At 43.3% G+C, this 24704-nt stretch overlaps 1 protein-coding gene and 1 long non-coding RNA gene across 3 annotated transcripts in view; one reads left to right on the top strand and one right to left on the bottom strand.

Annotated features, from left to right (window-relative positions):
- LOC115224356 (WD repeat-containing protein 34) overlaps window positions 1-23349 on the top strand; it is a 34370-nt gene extending 11021 nt beyond the window's left edge. For both annotated transcript variants that reach the window (XM_029795232.2, XM_036513145.1), the window contains 8 exons: window positions 1011-1063; window positions 12326-12507; window positions 14856-14998; window positions 16415-16494; window positions 17245-17435; window positions 17970-18115; window positions 19331-19539; window positions 22933-23349. In XM_029795232.2, the coding sequence (XP_029651092.1) occupies window positions 1011-1063; window positions 12326-12507; window positions 14856-14998; window positions 16415-16494; window positions 17245-17435; window positions 17970-18115; window positions 19331-19539; window positions 22933-23059 (1131 nt within the window). In that variant the 3' untranslated portion in view covers window positions 23060-23349. The remainder of the gene's footprint in view (window positions 1-1010; window positions 1064-12325; window positions 12508-14855; window positions 14999-16414; window positions 16495-17244; window positions 17436-17969; window positions 18116-19330; window positions 19540-22932) is intronic.
- Window positions 12024-20461, bottom strand: LOC118767842. Its single transcript, XR_005003741.1, has 3 exons — window positions 20452-20461; window positions 12537-12541; window positions 12024-12228 (listed from the first exon to the last, which is right to left on the bottom strand). It is a non-coding gene; the product is annotated as an uncharacterized LOC118767842 (long non-coding RNA).
- Window positions 23350-24704: the final 1355 nt, after the last annotated feature.

Raw genomic sequence — 24704 nt, 5'->3', positions numbered from 1 at the left:
TGCCAATCCTTTCTGTTATCAAGTGTCGTTATCTTAATTGTAACTCTTGACTAATCAATATTGTTTCTCTGAAGATGTGCCCTCAATTGTGCTTTTGCATCCATTTATTTACGTATTCATTAAAAGCACCAACCGATCGTCGCCGATGCCAGACTCCCCTGGCACCTGTGCCGGTGGCACGTAAAAAGCACCCACTACACTCACGGAGTGGTTGGCGTTAGGAAGGGCATCCAGCTGTAGAAACACTGCCAGAACAGACTGGAGCCTGGTGCAGCCTTCTGGCTTCCCAGATCCCCGGTCGAACCGTCCAACCTGTGCTAGCGCGGGAAAACGGACGTTAAACGATGATGATGTTGATTGCTCCCTGGCTTTGGCAAATACATATGATGGACAGAAGGTGGATGCTCTTCCTCTCGCTAACCCTTGCCCTTTTTCCAATTAAGGGAATTTTCATTCCACTCATGTTCAAAAGCACATGCCAACAGATGTCGCCATTTGTGGCTCGGAATGTAAACATATACATCATCATCATCGTCGTCGTCATCATTTAATGTCTGTCTTTAATGCTGACAGGGATTGGATGGTTCAGCAGAAACTGATGAGCCAGACGACTGTACTGAGCCCCAGGGGCTACATTGGCAGGGATTCAACCTAACACCTGTGTGTGTGTGCATGTATGTATCTACCTGGGCTTTAACCTGAAATTAGAGTGTATGGATCTAATTACTAAAACAAAACCACCACCACCACCACTTCTTCTTGACACAAACCAAGGACTGTGCCCTCTTCATTGTCTTAAATAAGGAAAGGACCCATTAGATAATGTAAGTCTCGGAAAATTGGAAATATATGGAAAGGTCATGGTTGGAGAACCCTTCATTAAAAGCCTGCCTGATCAGTGTTAGACTCTACTACTACTGCTCCCACCATCACCTTCTCCTCCTCCTTCTCTTGAAACATGTATATACCTATGTGTAATGATCTCTCATTTTTTTTTTGTGTCTTTTCAGTGCCAGGTGACTGGTTTGTCATGGAATTCTTCTGGTTCCGTCATTGCAGCATCGTATCCTTTTTTTTTTTTCTTTTCTGAAGACTGGGAGCTGGGATGAAAAGATCCTGACTTTTAGGTTTGTGCGGCACTTCAAGGTATTGAGTTCGTCTCAGACTGAAGCTAGCACCTGAGATCTTACGACAGGTAAACACCCACCCCACTGCTTCAAGGGACGAGACAGCGAGTGGTCTTACAATAGGCAATGGATTTAGTTTTACTCTCTATGATCAGGTATTATTGTCTGCTTCCCAATTGCGTGGTTCTGAGTTCGGTCCTACAGCATAGCACATTGGGCCGAGTGGCTTTGTATTATAGCCCTGAGCTGATCAAAGCTTTGTGAGTGAATTTGATAGATGGAAACCGAAAGAAGCCTTTCATACATGCATCATCGTCATCATCATTTAACGTTTGCCTTCCATGCTGGCATGGGTTGGACAGTTTGACAGGAGCTGGCCAGGTAGAAGTCTGCACCAGACTCCCTAATTTTATGGCTGGATGTCCTTCCTGGCATCAACCACTCTACAGAATGAACTGAGTGGTTTTTATGTGGCACCAGCACAGGCGAGATCAGTTTCAGCAAGGTTTTTACAGCTGGAAGGGCCTTCCAAATGCCAACCACTTCACAGTGTGGACTGGATGCTTTTTAAGTGGCACCAGCACTGGTGGGGGTCACCAAGTAACTTTGCAAGACAAGGAGTCTTTGAGAGTGTATTTGTGTATATGTGTCTTTTTGTTGTGTTTGTCACTCACAAAGACTTCACAACTGGTATTGGTCTGTTTACATCCCCATAACTTAGCAGTTCAGCAAAAGAGACTGACAGAATAAGTACTAGAATTAATCTTGCTGGCTCATGGTTGCTGCTGCCATGTAAAAAGCACCTGTACCGGTGCTGTGTAAAAGCACGCAGTACACTTTTGGGGTGGTTGGCATTAGGAAGGACATCCAGCCGTAGAAACCAAGCCAGAATCAAACTGGAACCTGGTGCTGTTCTCCGGCTTACCAGTTCCATTCAAACTGTCTGACCCATGTTAGCATGAAAAACTGGCGTTAAATGAGGATCATGTCTGGTGGTTTTCCTCATGCTGAACTTCCCTCATGGTGAACTTTCTTGTAATCATGATGATGGTGATGATGAAAAAGCACTCTTAAAGTGTATTCTTGTAAGCAAGCAAACTGAAAAAATTCTTTTTTTTTTACCATTAAAAAAAAAAATTATATCATAATATTTTTGTTCCCATTTTTACTCACAAATATACAAATAGGCGTGGCAATGTGGTAAGTAGTATAGGAGTGGCTGTGTGGTAAGTAGCTTGTTTACCAACCACATGGTTCCAGGTTCAGTCCCACTGCGTAGCACCTTGGGCAAGTATCTTCTACTATAGCCTTGGGCCAACCAAAGCCTTGTGAGTGGATTTGGTAGGCAGAAACTGAAAGAAGCCTGTCGTATATATGTATATATATATATATATATGTGTGTGTGTGCATGTTTGTGTGTCTTTGTTTGTCCCCCCAGACAACCAATGCTGGTGTGTTTATGTCCCCATTACTTAGCGGTTCGGCAAAAGAGACCGATAGAATAAGTACTGGGCTTACAAAAGAATAAGTCCCGGGGTCGAGTTGCTCGACTAAAGGCGGTGCTCCAGCATGGCCACAGTCAAATGACTGAAACAAGTAAAAGAGAGAAAATAGGCCATCTGTATCAGGCCTACTTTAGCATATATCTAGAACAGAATTTGAAGAAAGAAACTTTATAAACAAACATCAAACGAACTCCACCGCCACAAAACAGGAAGGTGATAGTCCCTACCTACTAATAAAATTACCTGTAAACCAATGAATACCTGAAGAGAAACATGTAAACATACAACCTTTACTTTGTGAACATCAAAGCACAAGAGAAACGACTCTCTGTATTGCAAAGCCATAACATGCCTTGAGTAATAACAAATGGAAAGAAGTACCCTAAATAACAAGAAGTAAAGAAATGACCATCCCAAACTGCATTCTTTTGTGTTAAAAAAGCTGACACACCCATTTGCTCCTGGCTTAAATAATGGACTTTGTGAAAACATCATCATCATCATCGTTTAACGTCTGCTTTCCATGCTAGCATGGGTTGGACGGTTCAACTGAGGTCTGGCAAGCTCGAAGGCTGCACCAGGCCAGTCAGATCTGGCAGTGTTTCTACAGCTGGATGCCCTTCCTAACGCCAACCACTCCGAGAGTGTAGTGGGTGATTTTATGTGCCACCGACACAGGTGCCAGACGAGGCTGGCAGACGGCCACTCTCGGATGGTGTTTTTATGTGCCACCGACACAGGTGCCAGACGAGGCTGGCGAACGGCCATGCTCGGATGGTGTTTGTTACGTGCCCTCAGCACGGAGGCCAGTCGATGCGGTACTGGCTACGGTCATGCTCGGATGGTTTTCTTATGTGCCACCGGCACTGGTACCACAAGGATACAAATTCCATTGATGTTCATCTATTTTGATTTGGTTTGATTTGATTTGATTTGATTTAAGAGTATTAAATCCAATGATGCCAAAAGTAACAAAAATCCCTCACACCTTTTGCCTACCTAACAAAAGAGGAACACCTTCAGGCTTGTTTACAAAGTTCTTCATGCATGAATAAATTCTAAACAATAACCTTTGGAGAAATGCTGTGCTTGAGAAGACCTGGCAAGCCAAGTGAGACCCTAATCTGGGCCTATGCCAGTGTAGCATTACAGGCCCATTTAAGAGTACCCTTTGATCATTGGGCAATAAACTGTGCTTGAGAAGAACTGTTGAGGCAAGTGAAATCGTTGTTGTGGCCCGATGACAATACCACCTGATTGGCACCCGTGTCATGGTGTCGTCGATGGCATGTAGAAAGCACCCACTACACTTTCAGGGTGGTTGGTATCAGGAAGGGCATCCAGCTGTAGAAACTTTGCCAGATCAGATTGGAGCCTGGTGCAGCCTTCTTGCTTGTCAGCCCTCAGTCAAACCATCCAACTCATGCCAGCATGGAAAGCGGACGTTAAACGACGATGATAATGGTGAACATAACCCCAAATTTAATCGATAAAAATTTCTCCAAAACACTTGTCCATAACAACCCACTGTACAACTTAATTACTACTTAATTACCACCTCACTCAAGCCCACACTCCCAAACATGTTTCTAACTCAACAGAGACAATATGAAGGCAATTCTAACTCGAATGCATTGAAGTCTGACGATAGCTCAGCTGGTCGAAACATGAAAGTCACTGTCTTCAACATGCATAGCTACAGTCTAATGACTGAAACATACTGCGCAGAGCATGTCCCTAGGTAATTTTACCTAAATCCTCCTGTATTTTATTGAGGAAGATACTTGCCCAAGGTTGTTATACATTGAAATTGAACCTATTTCTTTACTACCCTCAAGGGGCTAAACACAGAGGGGACACACAAGGACAGACAAATGGATTAAGTCGATTACATCGACCCCAGTGTGTAACTGGTACTTACTCTATCGACCCCGAAAGGATGAAAGGCAAAGTCGACCTCAGCGGAATTTGAACTCAGAACGTAGTGGCAGACGAAATACTGCTAAGCATTTAGCCCGGCGTGCTAACGTTTCTGCCAGCTCACCGCCTTGAAATTGAACCCGTTACCTCAAGTCTGTGAAGCAGACTCCTTATCCGTGCAGCCATGTCTCTGAACTAATCAGGTATTGTCTTGTAGCTTTGAGATTTTCATGATGTGATTGCAGGGCCACGTAAGAGTGCCAGTGCAGTGTCACGTAAGAGTGCCAGTGCAGTACCACATAAGAGTGCCAGTGCAGTGCCACATAAGAGTGCCAGTGCAGTGTCACGTAAGAGTGCCAGTGCAGTACCACATAAGAGTGCCAGTGCAGTGCCACATAAGAGTGCCAGTGCAGTGTCACGTAAGAGTGCCAGTGCAGTACCACATAAGAGTGCCAGTGCAGTGTCACGTAAGAGTGCCAGTGCAGTACCACATAAGAGTGCCAGTGCAGTACCACATAAGAGTGCCAGTGCAGTGTCATGTAAGAGTGCCAGTGCAGTGCCACGTAAGAGTGCCAGTGCAGTGTCATGTAAGAGTGCCAGTGCAGTACCACATAAGAGTGCCAGTGCAGTGTCATGTAAGAGTGCCAGTGCAGTACCACATAAGAGTGCCAGTGCAGTGTCATGTAAGAGTGCCAGTGCAGTACCACATAAGAGTGCCAGTGCAGTGTCATGTAAGAGTGCCAGTGCAGTACCACATAAGAGTGCCAGTGCAGTGTCATGTAAGAGTGCCAGTGCAGTACCACATAAGAGTGCCAGTGCAGTGCCACGTAAGAGTGCCAGTGCAGTGTCACGTAAGAGTGCCAGTGCAGTGTCATGTAAGAGTGCCAGTGCAGTACCACATAAGAGTGCCAGTGCAGTGTCACGTAAGAGTGCCAGTGCAGTACCACATAAGAGTGCCAGTGCAGTGTCACGTAAGAGTGCCAGTGCAGTGTCACGTAAGAGTGACAGTGCAATGTCATGTAAGAGTGCCAGTGCAGTGCCACGTAAGAGTGCCAGTGCAGTGCCACATAAGAGTGCCAGTGCAGTGTCACGTAAGAGTGCCAGTGCAGTACCACATAAGAGTGCCAGTGCAGTGTCACGTAAGAGTGCCAGTGCAGTACCACATAAGAGTGCCAGTGCAGTGTCACGTAAGAGTGTCAGTGCAGTGTCACGTAAGAGTGACAGTGCAATGTCATGTAAGAGTGCCAGTGCAGTGCCACGTAAGAGTGCCAGTGCAGTGCCACATAAGAGTGCCAGTGCAGTGTCATGTAAGAGTGCCAGTGCAGTACCACATAAGAGTGCCAGTGCAGTGTCACGTAAGAGTGCCAGTGCAGTACCACATAAGAGTGCCAGTGCAGTGTCACGTAAGAGTGCCAGTGCAGTACCACATAAGAGTGCCAGTGCAGTGTCACGTAAGAGTGCCAGTGCAGTGTCACGTAAGAGTGACAGTGCAATGTCATGTAAGAGTGCCAGTGCAGTGCCACGTAAGAGTGCCAGTGCAGTGCCACATAAGAGTGCCAGTGCAGTGTCACGTAAGAGTGCCAGTGCAGTACCACATAAGAGTGCCAGTGCAGTGTCACGTAAGAGTGCCAGTGCAGTACCACATAAGAGTGCCAGTGCAGTGTCACGTAAGAGTGCCAGTGCAGTACCACGTAAGAGTGCCAGTGCAATGTCATGTAAGAGTGCCAGTGCAGTGCCACGTAAGAGTGCCAGTGCAGTACCACATAAGAGTGCCAGTGCAGTGTCATGTAAGAGTGCCAGTGCAGTGCCACGTAAGAGTGCCAGTGCAGTGCCACGTAAGAGTGCCAGTGCAGTGCCACGTAAGAGTGCTCGTGCAGTGCCACGTAAGAGTGCCAGTGCAGTACCACATAAGAGTGCCAGTGCAGTGTCACGTAAGAGTGCCAGTGCAGTACCACATAAGAGTGCCAGTGCAGTGTCACGTAAGAGTGACAGTGCAGTACCACATAAGAGTGCCAGTGCAGTACTACGTAGCATCAGTGCAGTGTCATGTAAGAGTGCCATGTAGTGTCAGTGCAGTGCCATGTAGTGTCAGTGCAGTGTCATGTAAGAGTTCCACGTAGTGTCAGTGCAGTGTCATGTAAGAGTGCCACGTAGTGTCAGTGCAGTGTCATGTAAGAGTGCCATGTAGTGTCAGTCCAGTGTCATGTAAGAGTGCCATGTAGTGTCAGTCCAGTGTCATGTAAGAGTGCCACGTAGTGTCATGTAAGAGTGCCACATAGTGTCAGTCCAGTGTCATGTAAGAGTGCCACGTAGTGTCAGTCCAGTGTCATGTAAGAGTGCCACGTAGTGTCATGTAAGAGTGCCATGTAGTGTCAGTCCAGTGTCATGTAAGAGTGCCACGTAGTGTCAGTCCAGTGTCATGTAAGAGTGCCATGTAGTGTCAGTGCAGTGTCATGTAAGAGTGCCACGTAGTGTCAGTCCAGTGTCATGTAAGAGTGCCACGTAGTGTCAGTCCAGTGTCATGTAAGAGTGCCACGTAGTGTCAGTCCAGTGTCATGTAAGAGTGCTACGTAGTGTCAGTCCAGTGTCATGTAAGAGTGCTACGTAGTGTCATGTAAGAGTGCCATGTAGTGTCAGTCCAGTGTCATGTAAGAGTGCCACGTAGTGTCAGTGCAGTGTCATGTAAGAGTGCCACGTAGTGTCAGTCCAGTGTCATGTAAGAGTGCCATGTAGTGTCAGTCCAGTGTCATGTAAGAGTGCCACGTAGTGTCAGTCCAGTGTCATGTAAGAGTGCCATGTAGTGTCAGTCCAGTGTCATGTAAGAGTGCCACGTAGTGTCAGTCCAGTGTCATGTAAGAGTGCCACGTAGTGTCAGTGCAGTGTCATGTAAGAGTGCCATGTAGTGTCAGTGCAGTGTCATGTAAGAGTGCCACGTAGTGTCAGTGCAGTGCCACGCAATCCCATTTTAAAGGAAGATTCTCATTGTTTACTTTACCTCTTTCTCTCTCTCTCTCTTCCTATCTATTCCCTTCTATCACCTCCCCGCTTCCTCTCTCTTTCTCCCTCCCTCCCTCCCTCCTTGTTTCTTATTCTTACTGTCTTTCTTTTTATATCAGCAATTTATTTCCTTTTCTCATCCTCTCTCTCCCCCTCTCTCTCTGCATGTCTTTCTTCATGCTTGTCTTCCTCTTTTCTGTTTCTCACTCTTTCCTCTCCTCGTCATCCCCCTCCCCGTGTGTGTGGGTTTTTATGCCTTTGTGACAGTCACCTGTATAAATTCACATGAGGCCCGTTTTTCACCTGGCAGGAACATATCCACTCAGTTACCCCCTATCCCACCCCCTGCATTTATTACAATATTCACACATGTATGTGCATGTAACTGTGTTATGGAAATATTAATAAATGAATGGTTAACATGTAGCAGTTTGGTTCCATAGTGCAGGAAATGTGGGCTGTTTAGAGTGGCCACTTCCTCTTTGAGTCTAGGACATTTACCCTCCCATGGACAGTAACCACCCCCCTTGGGGGCAACAGAGGATACTTAAAACTTCTTAATATATTGGAGAAGGTGGTGAGCTGGCAGAACCGTTAGCACGCCGGGCGAAATGCTTTGCGGTATTTCGTCTTCCGCTGCGTTCTGAGTTCAAATTACACCGTGGTCGACTTTGCCTTTCATCCTTTCAGGGTTGATAAAATAAGTACCAGTTATGCGCTGGGGTCGATGTAATCGACTTAATCCGTTTGTCTGTCTGGTAAAACTGTCCAAAGCATGGACAACAGACGTTGACTGATGATTGAATTGAATATTGTGTACCCCAGTGACATCATGGATGTTTTATTGGCGGTCGATTGACAGGAAATAGGGGTTTCAAATACACTTGAAGCATCAAAGTGGGGTGGGGTGGGGCCTATGGAATTAAGTCTAATGAATAGATTGTACTTGTTGTTTTGCCGAAAGTTAGTGCCTATGGTTAACTCTTTTCATACCAATCCATCTCTGACCACCTCACCTGGTTGTATGGACACGAATTAAATTAAAATCTTCCGTCAGATTCTCATGTTAATTTATGTTCCAAAAAACAGCTTAATTACAACAAACTAATTTTATTAACTTCTTCATAATTTAAGAAATTAATTAAAACAAAAAAATGATTAATTTCAACAGAAATGTGGTTACAAAAGGGTTAAGAGCATTGCGGCCTGACGTTTTCATGTTTCGGTAAAGCCAAGACTGCTTCACCCAAAGTGTTTGAGTGAGATTTGGCTTCTATTTCTAGCAGGTGAGCCCCCCCTTGTTTGCTTGTGGAATGTCAGATAACTTCTAATGCCTGAGTGACTCAGCAAAGACCGGATGTTATTATTGGTATATAAAGTACAGTAAGTAGCAAGGCACATAAGTGGGGCTTGGATGTCCTTGAAATAAAGTACAGCTGACTGTAGCTGGCTATTATTGGAACAAAGTACAATATCTTGTACAGGTGTCTGCCTGAGTCAATATAGGTGTAGCCATATAACTGTGTCTGCACGAAGTAGTTTCTATTTATAGTCAGACAAATATATTAAACTGTAAATGTCAACTTGAAATATTATGTCTTCTTCGCTGTTTATGAGGCTATTCCCACATTTTTTTGACACATTCCTCCTGTCTCATGTTCACAACTGTTAACTGTGGTAGGGGGGAAGAGTTTAACACCTCACTAATTTTTCTGGGTTCATTTTTCATTGATTTGTCTGGGTTTTTTTTTTTTTCCAGCCATGACTATCTCAATTTAGATACTGCTTTTCTTCTTCTTCTTCCTTTTCTTCTTTCTTTTTCTCATCCTCCTCTTCTTCTCCTCCTCCTTTTCTTCCTCCTCATCCACCTCTTCTTCTTCTTCCTCCTCATCCTCTTCTTCTCCTTCCTTTCTTCCTCCTCCTTCTTCCTCCTCTTCCTCCTCTTCTTCTTCCTCCTCCTCTTCCTCTTCTTCTTCCTCCTCCTCTTCCTCTTCCTCCTCCTCCTCCTCCTTCTTTTTCTTCTTTCTTTTTCTTCTTCTTCTTCTTCTTTTCATGTTTTGAGTACATCATTTAATGTTTCTTCCTCTTTTTAAAAAATAATATTGTCTGTCTGTGTGTCTGTGTGTGTGTGGTGGTTTGAATGTTATGGCTCTGTTCTCCTAAAAAAGCTGACACACACAATCGATGCCATTTCAGCTGTGACAAACAAGCCTTGTTTGTTTTGGTTTCGTAGATATAAACATACAACATCTAGAAAAAAAACAAACAAAACAAAACAAAAATGAAAAAAGCTACATCTTCTCCGCCTCCTTCCTTTCATTCCCTTACTGCTACCGCCAAACCCACCACCACCATCATCACTACAACTGCTGCTGCTACTCTTTACTCTTTTCCTTCTTTTACTTGTTTCAGTCATTTGACTGCGGCCATGCTGGAGCACCGCCTCTAATCGAGCAACTCGACCCCGGGACTTATTCTTTTGTAAGCCCAGTACTTATTCCATCGGTCTCTTTTGCCGAACCGCTAAGTGACGGGGACGTAAACACACCAGCATCGGTTGTCAAGCAATGCTAGGGGGACAAACACAGACACACAAACACACACACGTACATATATATATATACATATATATGACGGGCTTCTTTCAGTTTCCGTCTACCAAATCCACTCACAAAGTTTTGGTCGGCCCGAGGCTATAGTAGAAGACACTTGCCCCAGGTGCCACGCACTGGGACTGAACCCGGAACCATGTGGTTCATAAGCAAGCTACTTACCACACAGCCACTCCTACGCCTATACTACTACTACTACTACTACTAATAATAATAATAGAAAGAGAAAAGGTTGATAAATATGGAGACCTGAGAATTGAGATTGTCAAGATGTGTCAGCTACATGAGTCAAACATAAAGAGTGTCCCTGTTGTCATAGGAGCAGTGGGTTCAATACCACCCAAGATGAAGAAACATCTGGAAACTTTAGAAACACCCTCCAATACAGGTGTATTGCATAAATCGGCATTACCTGGAACTGCATGCATATTGCAATAAAGTACTGTCAATCTGAGGTCCTTGTTGTGACTTGACCGACAAGTACAAAGTTTCATCATCATCATCGTTTAACGTCTGCTTTCCATGCTAGCATGGGTTGGACGATTTTGACTGAGGGCTGGCGAACCAGATGGCTGCACCAGGCTCCAATCTTGATCTGGCAGAGTTTCTACAGCTGGATACCCTTCCTAATGCCAACCACTCCGAGAATGTAGTGGGTGCTTTTTACGTGCCATCGGCACAGGGGCCAATCAGGCGGTACTGGCAATGATCTTGCTCGAATCTTTTTACACGTGCCACCAGCACAGGTGCCAGTGAAGCGACGTTGGTAATGATCACGCTCGAATGGTGCCCTTTTACGTGCCACGGGTACGGAAACCATTGGCTGTTCTGGCAACGATCACACTCTCCCAGTAGCCACAATATCTTCAATCAACAAGATCAGGATATTGGATGCTGTGTGACGTCTTAAATAACAACAGCAACAAAAACAATAATAATAATAATGGTTTCAAATGTTGGCACTAGGCTAACAATTTCATGGGAGTTGGGTAAGTTGATTACATGGACCCCAGTGTTCAACTGGTACTTATTTATATCGAACCCCAACAGGACAAAAGGCAAAAATTGACCCTGGTTGTATTTGAACTCAGAATGTAAAACCACAAGAAATGCTGCCAAGCATTTTGCCTGACATGCTAACGATTCTTATTTCTTTACTACCTACAAGTGGCTAAACAGAGGGGACAAACAAGGACAGACAAACGGATGAAGTCGATTATATCAACCCCAGTTCGTAACTGGTACTTATTTAATCAACCCCAAAAGGATGAAAGGCAAAGTTGAACTCAGAACGCAACGGCAGACGAAATATGGCTACGCATTTCACCCGGCGTGCTAACGTTTCTGCCAGTTCGCCACCTTTCATAATGATAATTGCTCTATCATCATTGTTTAATGTCTGCTTTCTATGCTGGCATGGGTTGGACAGTTTGACCTAGAGCTGTCTAGTCTCCAGGTGTCTGTTGAGGTGTGGTTTCTATGGCTAGATGCCATTTATGTGCCACCAGCATGGGTGCGTCTATGCAGCACCAACACGGGTGCTTTTTAAGTGGCACCGGCACCTGTAATGGACAAGCCTGTATGTGTGGAAGACAGTAGTTTTATTTAGTTTGAAGCGTCTTATCAAGTACAGCAAATCACCACATATCCCGGCCCCTTGTCAGTTCCTCAGTGAGGCCCAGTGTCCAAAGATCCTTTCTCACCACTTCTTCCTGGGTCTACCCCTTTCCACAGGTTCCCTCCACAATTAGAGATCAGCACTTCTTGATGCTGCTGTCCTCGTCCATATGCATCACATGACCATACCAGCACAGTCTTCCCTCTTGCACACAACATCTGATGTCCCTTATTCCCAGTTTTCCTCTGAAATAATTTACACTCTGTCGCATATGCACATTGACATTACCCATCCAGCAGAGCATGCTAGCTTTGTTTCTTTCATGCCTTCACAAGTCCTCTGTAGTCAAAGCCCATGTTTCATTGCCATGTAGCATAGCCATACATACACAGGCATCATACAATCTGTCTTTCACTCCGAGGGAGAGGCCTTTAGTTACCAACAAAGCTCTCTAACCTTTGCACAGCCTGTTCTTATTCTTTATGTATGATGCTTGATGTTGGGTCTTCAGTGTGTTGTTCAACAATCCCCTTAACTTGATCCTAGATATGGTCGGCTTGACCATGACAGTTGGTGTACGCACAAAGCTGCCCTCTGCACTTGGAATATAGACAGTCAAACCTTGGACTCGAAAAAAGCCAGCAAAGTCATTGAGCAATCGTGTTGTTTGATGTGTGTTGCCTTCCACCCAGCCAACCCAGCTCTTGTGTGTGCAGGAAACTTCAACGGTAAGTAACGACAGGAGAAAGACCGGAACAGATGCTATTTACATTTGACGGTCATTTGTCCTCATCTTGTTTGTTGTTAACACAATGTTTCGGCTGATATACCCTCCGGCCTTCATTAGGTATCTTGGGGAAACTTCGAACCTGGGTTCTCATTCCTAAGGTATTTTTCAAGGTTACTATTATTATTATTATTATAATTATAATTATATGCCTGTAGGCATATGGCATAATGGTTAAGAGCACGGGCATCTAACCCCAAGATTCCGAGTTTGATTCCAAGCAGTGACCTGAATAATAATAATAATAATAATGGAAGCACTCCGTCGGTTACGACGATGAGGGTTCCGGTTGACCCGATCAAAGGAACAGCCTGCTCGTGAAATTAACGTGTAAGTGGCTGAGCACTCCACAGACACGTGTACCCTTAACGTAGTTCTCTGGGAGATTCAGCGTGACACAGAGAGTGACAAGGCTGGCCCTTTGAAATACAGGTACAACAGAAACAGGAAGTAAGAGTGAGAGAAAGTTGTGGTGAAAGAGTACAACAGGGATCACCACCATCCCCTGCCGGAGCCTCATGGAGCTTTTAGGTGTTTTCGCTCAATAAACACTCACAACGCCCGGTCTGGGAATCGAAACCGCGATCCTACGACCGCGAGTCCGCTGCCCTAACCACTGGGCCATTGCGCCTCCACAATAATAATAATAATAATAATGATATTATGAAAAGATACCTTAGGAATGAGAACCAGGTTTGAAATTTCCCCGAGAAGGCTGTCAAAAGTAATTCTTATTTATCCACATTGTTTTGAATTAATCCTGCATTATCTCATAGCTTCAAGGGTTTGATGGTGTGATTGCGTATTTTTAGAATAACATTACTGGGTAGGTGTGAGAGGCTGGATCTGGCCAGTTTAAATATAAAACAAGGTGGAGTATTTTGGGGCTAGATATGGCCAGTTTAAATGCTAATGAATTAAGGGTTCTGTCAGCCTGGAACTGGTACTTTATTTCATCAATCCTGAAAGGACGAAAAGCAAAATTGACCTCAGGTGGTACTTGAACTTTGAACTTAGAGCACAGGGAGATGGGAAGAATTCACATGGCAATTCCGTATTTGGCACCGTAATTCCTCTGTGTCTATTGGTCTCTTGTAAAGAGCCAGATACATGGGAGAAAGTGTGTGTGTGTGTGTATATCTTTTACTTGTTACAGGTATTAGACTGTGGCCATGCTGGGGTATCACCTTCAAGAATTTTAGTCACATGAATTGATCCACTCCCTTTTTTTTTAAGCCACATACTTACTCTATCAGTCTCTTTTGGTGAACCACTAAGTTACAAGGACATAAACACATAAACTACAATGGTTGTCAAACGATGGTGGGAGACAAATACAGATATATGCATATACACATAAACACACACATAACGGGCTTCTTTCAGTTTCCGCCTTCCATGGCTTGAGTTGGCGTGAGGCTACAGAAGACACTTACTCAAGTGCTATGCAGTGGGACTGAACCCTGAATGGTATGGTTTGGAAGCAAACATCTTGCCACATGGCCATGCTTGTGCCTACACACACACACACACGTGCGGAGTTCTGTTCTTGATTCGACGGTCATTCGGAATGCTCACAGCAGCCATATTCCTACCGCTCTATGTCACGCTGGTGAGACCCATATTGGAGTACGGGATTCAAGCCTCTTCTCCTTATCTCCTCAAAGACATACAGTATCTCGAAAGAGTCCAGAAGCTGGCTACCCGCATGGTTCTTGGTCTCAAGAATTTGTCTTATGAAGAAAGGCTGAAGACGCTCAACATTTATTCTCTAGAAAAACGCCGCTGCCGTGGTGATCTCATTCTTGCTCACAACATCATAAGTGGAAAGTATAACCTCTCGAAAGAGCTGTTCTTCACTCCTGCTCCAGAGCGTTGGCTGCGGGGTCACTCCGAAAAGCTCTATCTGCGACGATTTCATCTCAATCGAACGAGAGGGGCTTTCTCTGTCCGGGTTGTCGATCCGTGGAATAAGCTGCCAGACGAGATAGTGAAGATGCCGATGACTGCTCAGTTCAAAGTCTCTCTTGACCAGAAATGGCCTGAACTTTTTGCATGAACACCCTCCCTGTACATAACTCCATGTCCCCCTACATGGCCTTGCTTTTTGCTTTTTGAGCCAAAAAATTAACTTAACTTAACTTAGATATGCGCATGCAAATGTGTTCTATCCGTTCAGATGATTGCCTTCATGGTTTTGGATAACTTGTCTCTCAGACATTCATATTAAGATTAATCTACCTGATCTTTTGTGAGCTTTACCTGAAATAACCGTTCTATCTTTTGCAGGTGAAATCATGCTTTGGGATTTTAGCCATGACAATGTATTACTCGTGGATAGTTATGGTATGGGAGATGGAGATGCACACAGGGAGCCTGTTGCTAAGCTACAATGGGTCCTAGACCCTGAAAGTCACTCTAAGACATACAAGGTAAACCTCCATTTTGTTCATCTGTCTTTAATCATTAAGCATTCAGATTACTCTATCATATGTCATGCTTATTTATTTGTATATATGCATACTCCATGTATTGTCTGTTTGATGGAAGACTTCTATAAATGGCTGAAGATTGCTCAACATTTTAAAACTGATGTAATACTTACAATTGTATTGTTTTGAATTAATTCTGGATTATCTTGTAGCTTTGAGCTTTTGATGATGTGATTGTTTATTTTTTAGAATGACATTGTAGGGTAGGTGTGAGAAGCTGGATCCGGCCGCTTTGAACATAAAATGGGTAAAACATTTGGGTCTGATTCAACTGGTGGGCATAAGGAAGGGCATCCAGCCATAGAAACTGGGCTGAATCAGACTGGAACCTGGTGCGGCTTACCAGTTCCGGTCAAACCGTCCAACCCATGCCAGCATGGAAAGTGGATATTAGATGATGATGATGATGATGATTCATAATCATCATTTGACGTCTGTTTTCCATGCTGGCATGAGTTGGACGGTTTGACTGGAACTGCTAAGTCAGAGAGCTGTACCAGGTTCCATAGTCTGTTTTGGTTTCATTTCTATAACTGGAGGCCTTTCCTAATGCCAACCACTTTACAGAGTGTATATATACAAAATAAGCAACTTAGTGAAAAAATCTACAGTCAGAGAGTAAATTTCAATACTATCCTGTTCTTAAGAATCGAATCAACCTCTCTGTCTGTATATTTACCTCCCTCTTTATAATGTTGGCAAACGAAATGGAAATAAGAATATGTATTGTCCGTTTGATGGAAGACTTCTATAAATGGCTGAAGATTGCTCAACATTTTAAAACTGATGTAATACTTACCATGTTTAATAAAATGAAGTAGCATGACACGATTGTACCAAATTACCTCAGATATACTTGATGCTTATTTTGATTATAATCACCCCATGGATTTATATGGATAATACCATACAAAATTCTGGTGCCTATGACTTAAATACCATATTCATCTGTGTGTATATATATATATATATACAACAAAATATTAAGGAAAGACCCTTACAGGTCATTCGACTCACTTGAAAGAGCAGCCAAAACTCAAACCGCAAAAATAGTAGTAATTCTGAAAGCTAAAGGAGAAATAAAAACATTTGTCCTTTCAGAATTACTACTATTTTTGCGGTTTGAGTTTTGGCTGCTCTTTTCAAGTGAGTCGAATGACCTGTAAGGGTCTTTCCTTAATATTTTGTTGAATATATTATATAGTCTGTGACTATTTCTATTTTCTCACTTGACCGCTGGTGGCAGAAATTTTTTCTTGAATTTTTTTGCTACCCTATATTGATAAATATATATATATATATATGTATATATATATATATATATAAAACAGTCATGTTTATCACTCTGTTTGGCAGCTTGTCAGTGTGAGTGGAGATGGCAAACTTCTGGTTTGGACAGTGGACATGAAGTTAAACAAACTGACCCTTACCCAACAGTAAGTACAAACTTTATTGTTATCACTTACATATGTATGTATATATAGGTGTGTATGTGTATGTATGTGTATACCCACAGGCACTGGAGTAGGCGTATGGGAAGAAGCTTGCTTCTCAACTGCATGATCCAGGTTCAATCTCAATGTGTGGTACCTTGTGATACCAAGTGTGTTCTACTATAGCCCCAGGTCGACCAAAGTTTTATGAGTGGATTCGGTGTGCTACGTAGATGTCTATATGTTTGTGCATGTCTCGCCTGGCACCTGTGCCGGTGGCACGTAAAAAGCACCCACTACACTCACGGAGTGGTTGGCGTTAGGAAGGGCATCCAGCCGTAGAAACTCTGCCAGATCAAGATTGGGCCTGGTGCAGCCTTCTGGCTTCCCAGTTGAACTGTCCAACCCATGCTAGCATGAAAAGCGGACGCTAAACGAAGATGATGATGATGATGTCCTCGTCTTAGCAGTTCCAGTCAAACCGTCCAACCCATGCCAGCATGGAAAACAGATGTCAATGATAGTCGTAAACGAGTGTCACTGTCATACAAGCAGTGTCACTCATTTCCTGTCTTCCATGGGAAACATGTCGGGGCTCTGGGAGGGAAATATTACCTTGGTTGGGAACAGGAAGGCGTCTGGCTGTGGAAATCCCTACTCTGTCTGATTCATCCATGCATGGAAAAAGGATGTTAAATAAATGATGATGATGATATATTGCACTGATGCGTACTTTCTTTCCTAAATCTGCAGGTTCGCTGTGACATCACAGAGCCTTCCTAAATCTTTACGGGGCAAAGGTAGTCGATCAGACCGAGAAGTTGGCCTTACCTGTTTATCATATACTCACTATGGTGACCACGTCTGTTTTATCGGTTCAGAGACTGGTGCCATTTTCAAGTGCTGCACTCAACAAGATGGGCATCAAGGAGTCGACATGGACGGTAAGTCTCCTTTCATCACACAATCGACTTCTTATCTCTTCAGCTTTTACCGATGTGTTGTGTGTCATAGTCAATGCAAATATATTATGAAAGACAAATTAACTGTGGTATTAGTCCAAAGATAATATCTCTTATGGATGTACTGTGTTTAAAAACACAAAAATATGTCAGTAGCAGAGGAAAATCTTCCTGCAGCGGTGGTGAAAATTCTAGGTATGCATTTCTGCGTCATTGCACTTTGTCAATAACTTGAACCCACTGCCAGTCCCATACTATTCAAATAGGAAAACAGTGATTGAACAATCACTGATATTGTGATCAGCTGTTGGGCTTAATAAAAGCACCCATGTGGCATCACGCAAAGGTGTCCTTTGTGGTGCCACGTAAAACCACACAGTCTCATCTACCCATTTCTGATTGTTATTCTCGTTTCTTGGATTTATATGAATTGCTAAATTAATATTCTGCTGCCAGCAATTAATATCTATTAATTAATATCTTTTAATTAAATTATTTCCTTTTTTTTTTCTTTAGGCAAACCAATGTTGCCATCACCTGTTGTGTTTACTTATAAACCTCACCTGGGCCCCGTTAATGCTATAGACTGCTCTCCTTTTCATCCACATGCCTTCCTTACCACTGGAATGGATCAGTCCATGAAGATATGGAATGCTCTGCAAGTCAGTAATCTCTTTTTTGGTCTTATGCTACGTTCCTTTCTTTTAAAGTTGTATTTGCTTTTACACATCGTCATTTAACATCCGTGTCCCATGCTGGAGTAAAAATTCTTCAAGACAGAATATTGAGAATGAATGGTGCTCTTGTATCATCATCATTGTTTTACATCCGTTTTCCATGCTGGCATGGGTTGGACAGTTCGACTGGGGTCTGGGAAGCCAGGAGGCTGCACCCGACTCCAGTCTGATCTGGCAATGTTTCTACGGCTGGATGCCCTTCCTAAAGCCAACCACTCCGAGAGTATAGTGGGTGCTTTTTACGTGCCACCAGTAAAGGGGCCAGAGGGGTCTGGCAATGACCACGATTGGTTGGTGCCTTTTACGTGCCACCTGCATGGAAGCCAGTAAAGGCGATTGCTGGCATCGGCCACGTTCGGATGGTGCTTTTTATGTTCCCCTGGCACAGGGGTCACAACTACAATTTCCATTTGTTTTTGATATACTGACAATTGTTATACAACCATGAAACAGTGTCAAGACAAGTGGACTCAAACATACACATATCATCATCATCATCGTTTAGCGTCCGCTTTCCATGCTAGCATGGGTTGGACAGTTCGACCGGGGATCTGTGAAGCCAGAAGGCTGCATCAGGCCCAGTCTGATCTGGCAGTGTTTCTACGGCTGGATGCCCTTCCTAATGCCAACCACTCCGTGAGTGTAGTGGGTGCTTTTTACGTGCCACCCGCACAGGTGCCAGACGGAGCTGGCAAACGGCCACGGACGGATGGTGCTTTTTACATGCCACCGGCACGGGGGCCAGGCGAGGCTGGAAAGGCTTCCTTCAGTTTCTACCTACCAAATCCACTCTCAGGGTTTTCTTTGGCTAGGGGCTGTAATAAAAGACACTTGCTCAAAGTGCCGAGTGGGACCATGTGGCTGAGAAGCAAACTTTTTACCATACAGCCACACCAGAATGTGCACATACACACACTCACACATGTAGAATAGTGCTAATACTATATCTCCAGAAAAATTCCTTTCAAAGAGGCTTTTGTATTAAAGACTACACAGAACTCATTCAGGATGATGTCAGAAGGTTATCAGACACAAAAATCTTTTTTAACAGTTTCACAAAAATGTAATAAATTGCTGAATTTCATTTTTCAACCGCTCATAATTTTTTTCTTTTTTTTCCCACTTTTTTTTCCCTTCTAGTCGGAACCTGTCAAAGTTTTGAAACCTGATCAAGGTTCTCTTGTTTGTGGGTCCTGGTCCCCTGTTCGACCCCTTGTCATTGCTGCTGCTACAGATACGGGGTTGCTGCTCCTGTATGATTTACAACACAGCATGCTGAAACCCCTGCACACTTTGGAGGCTGGCACCCTCAAGGCTCCCATTTATTCATGTTCTTTCAATACTCAACGGTAAGTGTAAACAATGGCTTGGTGTTGGTGCCATGACCATCCATCCTTTTATTTGCTGGTAGTGGTGGTGGTAGCGTAATCTAGGACTATATCATCTCCATTATCATCATCATCGTTTAATGTCTGCTTTCCATGCTAGCATGGGTTGGACAGTTCGACAGGGGTCTGGGAAGCCAGGAGGCTGCACCAGGCTCCAGTCAGATCTGGCAGTGTTTCTACAGCTGGATGCCCTTCCTAACGCCAACCACTCCGAGAGTGTAGTGGGTGCTTTTTACGTGCCAGGGGAGTCTGGCAACGGCCATGATCAGTTGGTGCATTTTACATGCCACTGGCATGGAAGCCAGTCAAGGTGGTGCTGGCATCGACCACGTATGGATGGTGCTTTTTACGTGCCACCGGTACAGTGGTGTCTTTTACATGCCACCGGCAATAATGAAATTATTGTGTCTGGTGCTCAGGTGCGCTACAACTCATCAAAGGTGCATGTACAATACATGGAATTATGTACAAAAGTCAGGAAAGTGAACAGTGTATGAGTCATGATAGACATGTGTGCATGTGTACAGAGGGAGAGAATATCAGGTGTAGTGTTGGCAAATTTCAGGAAGCATGGAGGTTTTAAAGGATGGAATGTCTCAGCAGCTGACAGCTGATGCAGGTAGTTTGTTCCATGCTTCAGCAACACTGAGTGTGGAAAAAATGTTTCTGAAAGTGATGTGAGCTGTGCTGTTTTCTGACTTTGTAGGAATGCCCACATGTGTTAGACACATGGAGCTGAAAAAGGTGTTCAAGGTGGTTGTTGGCACAATGGTTAATAATTTTGAGAGTGTTTACCAAGTCAGTTGCCAGATGTTGGAGCAAGATGTTCAGAGTATGGTTGATGCCTGATGGAGGGGATTCGCTTAGTTGCACGTCTCTGAACAGTTTCCAGGAGGTCAATGTCCTGAACAAGATAGGGGGTTCCAGACTGGTGATGCAAATTCCAAGTGTGGCCGCACCACAGCCACATACCGCCTTAAATAGATAGCTGGAGAGTGGCCGACAAAGTCTTGCTGAGGGATGCCAAGACACCCCCGGCCTTCTTGACAATTTTAGAGATGTGCTTTGTCCAGTGCAAATCACTGCCGACAGAAATGCCCAGGTCACATCAACAAGAAGACTTCTTGATATTACTGTTGTGGAGAGAGTACGTGAATGCTGGGTTTTTCCTCCCAAAATGTATGGTGGTACACTTGTCCACAGCCAGCTTGAGTTGCCAGTTCGTGATCCATTGTTGTATTGTGTCCAGGTCTGATTGCAGGAGAGATCTACAGTGTTCAGGATCTGTCCTTTTTATCCCAAGGTACAGCTTGATGTCGTCTGCATATTTCAGCACTGTGGCATTCTTTAAGTTGGCAACTATATCATTAATGTATGCAACAAACAAAAGGGGACCAAGAACAGATCCCTGCAGTACACCAGATGACATCTCATAGGGTGAAGAATGCTATTCTAGAACCATAACTACCTCTTTTTGGCTGTGAAGGAAGGACTCCAACCAGTTAAAAAGATCAGCTTTCACACCCATTGGAGTGGTTGGCATTAGGAAAGGCATCCAGGAGAGTGTGAATATGATCAGTGTGTGTGTGCGTGTGTGTGGTATCTGTGTGGGTTTATGTGAGTTGTAAATGTTTAAGGGAGTGGTGCTATGGGCAAGTTAGCAGCAGCAGCAGTTAGGTTTGGTGGTGAGAGGCGAAGTGACAAGCATGTGTGTGCGTTGGTGTTGCTGTGTGTGTGTGTATGAGTTTGTGTATATGTGTATCTATGTATGTGTGTGAGTGCATTGGTGTTGCTGTGGGTGTGTGTATGTGTCTCTGTATGTGTGTGTGCGTGTGTGAGGCGATGTGACTAGTGTGTGAGTGCGGTGGTGTTGCTGTGTGTGTGTGTGTATGGGTTTGTGTATATGTGTGCGTGTGTATGTGTGTGTGTGTGAGAGAGAGAGGCGATGGTGTTGCTGCGTATGTACATGTGTTTCTGTATGCGTTTGTGTGTTTGTGTATGTGTGTGTAGTGAGGGTGTGAGAAAGGACATGACAAGTGTGTGAGTATGTTGTTGCTGCTGCTGTGCATATGCATGTTTGTATATATATATATATATATGTGTGTGTGTTTATGTATGTCTGCACGTCTGTGTCTGTATTGATGTGTGTGGGAACGGTTTTTTGTACATGCCAAGATATGGCAATGCATGTGTGTGTGGGGGGATGTACAAGCTATGTGTATCGGTGTGTGGAAGATGAATTAAAAATAGAAATGATTTCAATTAAATTTATAAAATTAAATGATAAATAGAAAAAATCTTTTAACCCTTTAGTATTCAGATTAACTCTGTTAAATGCTAATCCTTATTTATTCACATTGTTTTGAATTAATCATGCATTGTCTCACAGCTTTGAGGTTCCAATAATGTGGCTGTTTATTTTTAGAATGTCAATGTAGGTTAGGTGTGAGAGGCTAGATATGGCTAGTTCAAATATAAAACATGTAGAATATATTGGGCTGGATGTGGCCGGTTTAAACGCTAAAGAGTTAAATTTAAAAAAATTGAAATTAAATTGAATTAAAAAGAAAAAAAAGCTATGTGGGGTGTTCAATCCAAGCAGTACATGGGTTTGAAGAGAGATGTAGAGCTGCTGAGGGTGGAGATTGGTGACGGGGAATCCATGGTGCAGGGTCATGTATTTGAAAAAAATGAAAAATAAAAATAAAATTGTGATGAATGTAAACAAATTGATGTTTGTTTTAGAAGCGTTGAAATGTATTGTGAGATATGAACAAGATGATAATTTATTTTCTAACACATAAACATTGATAGGACAGCAGAGACTGGATTAAATCTCCATAGAGAAGGGTGAAATTTGTCAAGCAATTGTATTTCGTTTTTGGACTTGGTTTGCAAGATTCTTCATGTGAACTCGTGTTTTGAAGCATATTCTGTTGTATCTGGGGAGAGTCATTTTCTTTTTGTGCCTTATTATGTAACACACTCACCGGTAAAATTTCCACTTTTTTTCTTATTTTTATTGTCCTAAAATTTTCATTGCATCTTGCAACCTTTTCAATAGTTTTGACTCTCAAACTATTGAAAAGGTTGCAAGATGCAACGAAAAGTTTAGGGCAATAAAAGTAAGAAAAAAAGTGGAAATTTTACTGGTGAGTGTGTTACATAATGTCAGCAATTGCTTTGTATGGATATTTTGTATGGATATTTTGTATGGATATTTTGTGCAGTCTTTGCTGTTCTGTCAGCGTTTACGGGTTTCAAGATAAAATTACCATCTTATTTGTATCTGGAAATAAAATAAAATAACCCAAGCGAGATTTGAACTGTTGTTCTCTGTGTTTCTCTCTTCAGGCCTAATATTATTGCCAGTGGTGACGGTGAAGGAGACGTGCATATTTTCCAGTTGAACGACGACTTGGTGCAGGCGGGAGTCAAGGAGAAAGACATGCTGGCAGCCATCTTGAGTCTGAGTGAATGACTCACAGAGGCGCACCGAGGTGTCATGTGTTGCCTGGGACTGCACCTAAAACTCAGTGGTTGTGTCCTACATTCCAATATAATCACCCATATTAAATGGGTGTGCTATCAAGCACATCAACACATGCACACCCCTGTCCTACTCATTGACAGATAATGCCCACACACAGGCACACTACTATCTCCCTAATGCACACACACACACACACACACACACACACACACACACACAATGCATCAAATACTTACTGTAAGTGTTGATGCTATATAAATATAAATATCATATTTCTACTTACAGGTATTCAATACACTTGAATGTAGGTTTGTATATGTGTGGTGTGTTGAGTGGGTATTGAATATTTTGCTGTTTTCTAAAAAAAAAATATACGGCTGTGTGGTAAGTAGCTTGCTAACCAACCACATGGTTCCGGGTTCAGTCCCACTGCGTGGCATCTTGGGCAAGTGTCTTCTGCTATAGCCCCGGGCTGACCAATGCCTTGTGAGTGGATTTGGTAGACGGAAACTGAAAGAAGCCTGCCGTATATATGTATATATGTGTGTGTGTGTGTGTGTGTGTGTGTGTGTGTTTGTCCCCCTAGCATTGCTTGACAGCCGATGCTGGTGTGTTTACGTCCCCGTCACTTAGTGGTTCGGCAAAAGAGACCGATAGAATAAGTACTGAGCTTACAAAGAATAAGTCCCGGGGTCGATTTGCTTGACTAAAGGCGGTGCTCCAGCATGGCTGCAGTCAAATGACTGAAACAAGTAAAAGAGTAAAAGAGAGAGAAAGAGTATGCAGTTGTGTGTATGTGTGTGTGTGTGTGTGTGTGTAGTTGTAAGAACCATGCCAAAACAGACAGTGAAACCTGGTGCAGTCGTCTGCCTTGTTGGCCCCTGTTCAAACTGTCCAACCCATACCAGCATGGAAAGTGGATGTTAAAAGATGGTGATGATGATGATATATTGTGTGGTAAGAAGTTTGCTTCCCAACCACATGGTTCCGGGTTCGGTTCCACTGCGTGGCACCTCGGGCAAGTGTCTTCTACTGTAGCCTCGAGCTGACTAAAACCCTGTGAGTGGATTTTGTTGGTGGAAACTGAAAGAAGCCCGTCGTATATATACACAAAGATGACAGAAGTAAATAGGTACCCTTATAATCATTAAAATTTCTTTAAATCGGAAATTATACGTTCAGATTATTTATCAATTGTTATAATGTAAATATTTAATATTTAGTAGACATGCCCTTTGCATTTTTCAATGCAAGGACCCTATTAGGCATGTTACTGATCAGATGACGAATATTCTCTTGTGGAATTTCTTGCCAAGTTTCATGCAGTAATCTCAAAAGATCTGGTTTTGAAGATGCTTTCTTGTTCTTTTTATGAAGTGTCCTGTCCATTATATCCCAGAGGTGTTCAATAGGGTTCATATCTGGTGACTGGCTTGACCATGGAAGCTTTTTAATACCACTCTTATCCAACAAATCTTTGGTCATTTTAGCCATGTGACAAGGAGCCCCATCTTCCATAAATAAAAAGTCTTCTTTAATCATTTCACCACTGGAGAAGACTGGAAGAAATCCTTTCTGCAATAGGAACACATATTTTCTTGAGTTTATGTTTCCCTCACACTCCACCAGTTCT

The sequence above is a fragment of the Octopus sinensis genome, linkage group LG25 (genome assembly GCF_006345805.1).
Source record: "Octopus sinensis linkage group LG25, ASM634580v1, whole genome shotgun sequence".
Lineage (NCBI taxonomy): Eukaryota > Metazoa > Mollusca > Cephalopoda > Octopoda > Octopodidae > Octopus > Octopus sinensis.
This window is presented reverse-complemented; position numbering and strand designations above follow the sequence as displayed.